General features: G+C 49.7%; 1 protein-coding gene across 1 annotated transcript in view; it reads left to right on the top strand.

Moving 5' to 3' along the window:
• The window catches only part of LOC311225877 (leucine-rich repeat and fibronectin type-III domain-containing protein 4-like), a gene marked incomplete at both ends in the record, with an annotated part of 35,605 nt that extends 32,412 nt beyond the window's left edge, over positions 1-3,193 (top strand). Inside the window, 7 exon segments of the mRNA XM_084311269.1 lie at positions 2,674-2,741; positions 2,744-2,826; positions 2,830-2,940; positions 2,942-2,993; positions 2,996-3,076; positions 3,079-3,117; positions 3,120-3,193. Coding sequence (XP_084167395.1) covers positions 2,674-2,741; positions 2,744-2,826; positions 2,830-2,940; positions 2,942-2,993; positions 2,996-3,076; positions 3,079-3,117; positions 3,120-3,193 — 508 coding nt within the window.
• Between the last annotated feature and the right edge of the window lie 254 nt (positions 3,194-3,447).

Raw genomic sequence — 3,447 nt, forward strand, 5'->3', positions numbered from 1 at the left:
ATTGTCATCAAACGGTCCAATATTTCCAATAACCCAAGCCATTTCTGTTGTAAACACTCACGATAGTCCAGTCGATCCTTCCTTTAGTGTGTAAAGTGGATTCCTCCTCTTGTAGATGTTTTCAAGTGCCGCTCGAGTAACGTGAGCTAACATGCTAACATCAGGGTCTCCCATTTTCATTTCATATTGCTCCAGATTGTCATCAAACGGTCCAATATTTCCAATAACCCAAGCCATTTCTGTTGTAAACACTCACGATAGTCCAGTCGATCCTTCCTTTAGTGTGTAAAGTGGATTTCCTCCTCTTGTAGATGTTTTCAAGTGCCGCCGAGTAACGGTCAGCTAACATGCTAACATGAACTCGCTAAGCTAACGTTAATAATGGAAACAAAGCTCTCAACGGACTTCTTCTTTCTTGCATTGCGCAGATTCAGACGTCCTCATCGCCGAATTGTGTTATATCCTGAGGACTTCTTAACCTCACCTGTATAACAATGATTACCGGACCACTACTTTAGTTTAACACATTATTCTGACTACAGCTCCGGTAGTGCAATCACTTCCTGGTACCACAGCTGGGAACTACGGCAAGTATTTAAGGACAATACAGACCCAACGTTGAGAAAAAGATTAACGGCGTCAATTATATTATTGCGCGATACTAGTCTCGCGATAAACGCAGCACGTTAACACCGTTAACGGCCCAGCTCTAATATATATATATATATATAGAGAGAGAGAGAGAGAGAGAGAGAGGAGAGAGAGAGAAATAAATAGAGAGAGGCAGAGAGGGAGGGAGAGATAAATAAAGAGAGATAGGCAGAGAGGGAGGGAGAGATAAATAAAGAGAGAGGCAGAGAGGGAGATAACTACCTAACAAAACATTTTGCTAGCAAAACCCCCACACAAAGAGGGGACAGCATAGGGCAATGTCAGAGGAGTCCACGACATGTACTCTAGCAGGGCTTCAGCCACCCACACAGTGTTCTCTCTAGTGACACACACAGACACACACACACACACACACACACACAACACACACTCTAATGAGAAGGCACAGGGTTCTCTAATTCCACTAAGCTTTGCCGTCTCTCTCCCCTCTCTCTCTCTCTCTCTCTCTCCTCTTGCCCCTGATTCCCCGCTCTCTTCTCTCCATCAACAGCTACATTTCCTCTCTTTCTATATCTCTCTCTCTACCAATAGCCTCAATTTTCTCTCTCTCTCTATCCCTCCCTCCACCAATAGCCTAATTTTCTCTCTCTCTCTTTTGATCCATGTCTCTCTCTCTCTCCTATCTCGTCTCTCCACCACTGCAGGGGTCCTCTCTCTCCTCTCTCTCTCCTCCTACAGCCACCTCCCATTATTTTAATCCCCCCCCCCCCCCCCCCCATCATACCTCTCGTTCCATCTCCCGCTCCCTTATCAAAACAATCTAAGTATTCAGAATGCTATGCTCAGGTAGCTCCTCATGTTGATTCTGTGCCGTCTATTAAGCAAGGCATACAGAGGAAAACAAACCTCATAACACATGCAAACACATCTCAACAACAACCGAGAGTGTGTGTCTCTACAGATGCTAGTGATACAGGGCTTTGTGTTGTGTTGTCTCTACAGATGCTAGTGATACAGGCTTTGTGTTGTGTTGTCTCTACAGATGCTAGTGATACAGGCTTTGTGTTGCTCTCTTATTCTCTGTGTTTTGAGAGTGACTCGTGTTTGAGTGTCTAGAACTAGGAGGCTAGCTAGCATTAGATATTTCTGCATAGCTTTGCGTTCCCTTCCTTCCTGCCTTCATTCCTTCCTTCCTTTCCTTTCCAGAGGCTGAAATGTAAGTCGACATATTGCTCCATTTGACTGACGCCTTTCTCTCCCTCTCCATCTCTCTCTCTTCCCTCTCTTTATCTCTCTCTATATTTATCCCCCTCCCTCTTTGTCTCTTCTTCCTCCCTATTTTATCCATCTCCTCCGTCTTTGTATCCCTCACTCTCTCTCTATCTCTCTCTCCCTCGCTCTCCCTCCCTCTGTGTGTGTCTCTCTCTCTCTCACTCTACGTATCCCTCTATCCCTGTCTCACCCTCTCTCTCCCCTCTCTGTATCTCTATCCTTGTATCTCCCCCCGGCTGTGTCTGTCTCTCTCCCTCAACCTCTCTCTCTCTCTCCCTCTGTGTCTCTCTTCCTCTATCTCCATCAACCTCTCTCTCTCTCCCTCTGTGTATCTCTCCCTCTCTGTATCTCTCTCCCTGTCTCTCCCTCCCTATGTGCATCTCTCTCTCTCTATCCCTCTATCTCTCTCCCCTCCCTCTGTGCATCTCTCGCTCTCCCTCTCGCTCTCCCTCTCTCTCTCTCCTCTCTCTGTGTATCTCTCCCTCTCTGTATCTCTCTCCCTGTCTCTCCCTCCCTCTGTGCATCTCTCTCTCTTCCTCGCTCTCCCTCTCCCTCCCTCTCTCTCCTCCCTCTCTGTATCTCTCCCTGTCTCTCCCTCCCTCTGTGCATCTCTCTCTTCCTCGCTCTCCCTCTCCCTCTCTCTCCTCTCTCCCTCTCTGTATCCCTCTCCCTGTCTCTCCCTCCCCTCTGTGCATCTCTCTCTCTTCCTCGCTCTCCCTCTCCCTATCCCTCTCCCCCTCTCTCTCCCTCTCCCCCTCTCTCTCCCTCTCCCTGTCTCCGTCTCTCCAGAATCCTGCCGTCCACCAGTGATCGTTTCCAGCTGAAGAACCTGGTGTCGGGAGTCGACTACAACCTGTGTGTCTCGCCATATTCGACGACGCGTCACGTCGCTCGCTGGCGACCAAGGTCGTGGGCTGCACCTCCTTCTCCACCAAGGACTTCTAACCAGCATGCCGCTCTCTGCAGGCCCACTTCCTGGGCGGAACCCTGACCATACTCGTCGGCGGCGTCGTCGTGGTGACTCTGCTGGTGTTCACCGTGGCGCTCATGGTGCGGTCACCGTGTCTGTAACCACGGCGACCACATGGTCTGCCACGACAACACCAGCGAGGCGGAGGGGCGGTCTGTTGCCAAGGAGGCGGAGGAGGAGGAGGAGGAGGAGGCGGGGCCAAGGGAGGAAACGGAGCAGGATGTACCAATCCAACGGCTCCGGCGACGTGATGATGGTGGTTCTGCAAACGGGCTGCCGTCTAAGAGAGGAGGCGGTATTGGACAGGCAGGTGGAGAGGGAAGGGGGGGAGAGGGATGAGAGAGAGGGATGAGTGGAGGGAAATAGAGGAGTTTGAGAAAGATAGAGAGGAAGAGAGAGTGGGTGGAATGTTGTGCTATGGAGCGATAACGATAAAAATTGTTCTTAAGGACGGAAGTCCAAGGACTCTATCAGTACAGTTTGAATGGATTCTTGATTCAAGGAGAGCAACAGCGGATGGAGAGAGATAGAGATAGAGAGAGAGAGATGATATACAGAGAAGAGAGAGATAGAGAGAGAGAGAGAGAGAGAGA

The sequence above is a fragment of the Notolepis coatsorum genome (genome assembly GCF_963971535.1).
Source record: "Notolepis coatsorum genome assembly, chromosome: 3".
Classification (NCBI taxonomy): Eukaryota; Metazoa; Chordata; class Actinopteri; order Aulopiformes; family Paralepididae; genus Notolepis; species Notolepis coatsorum.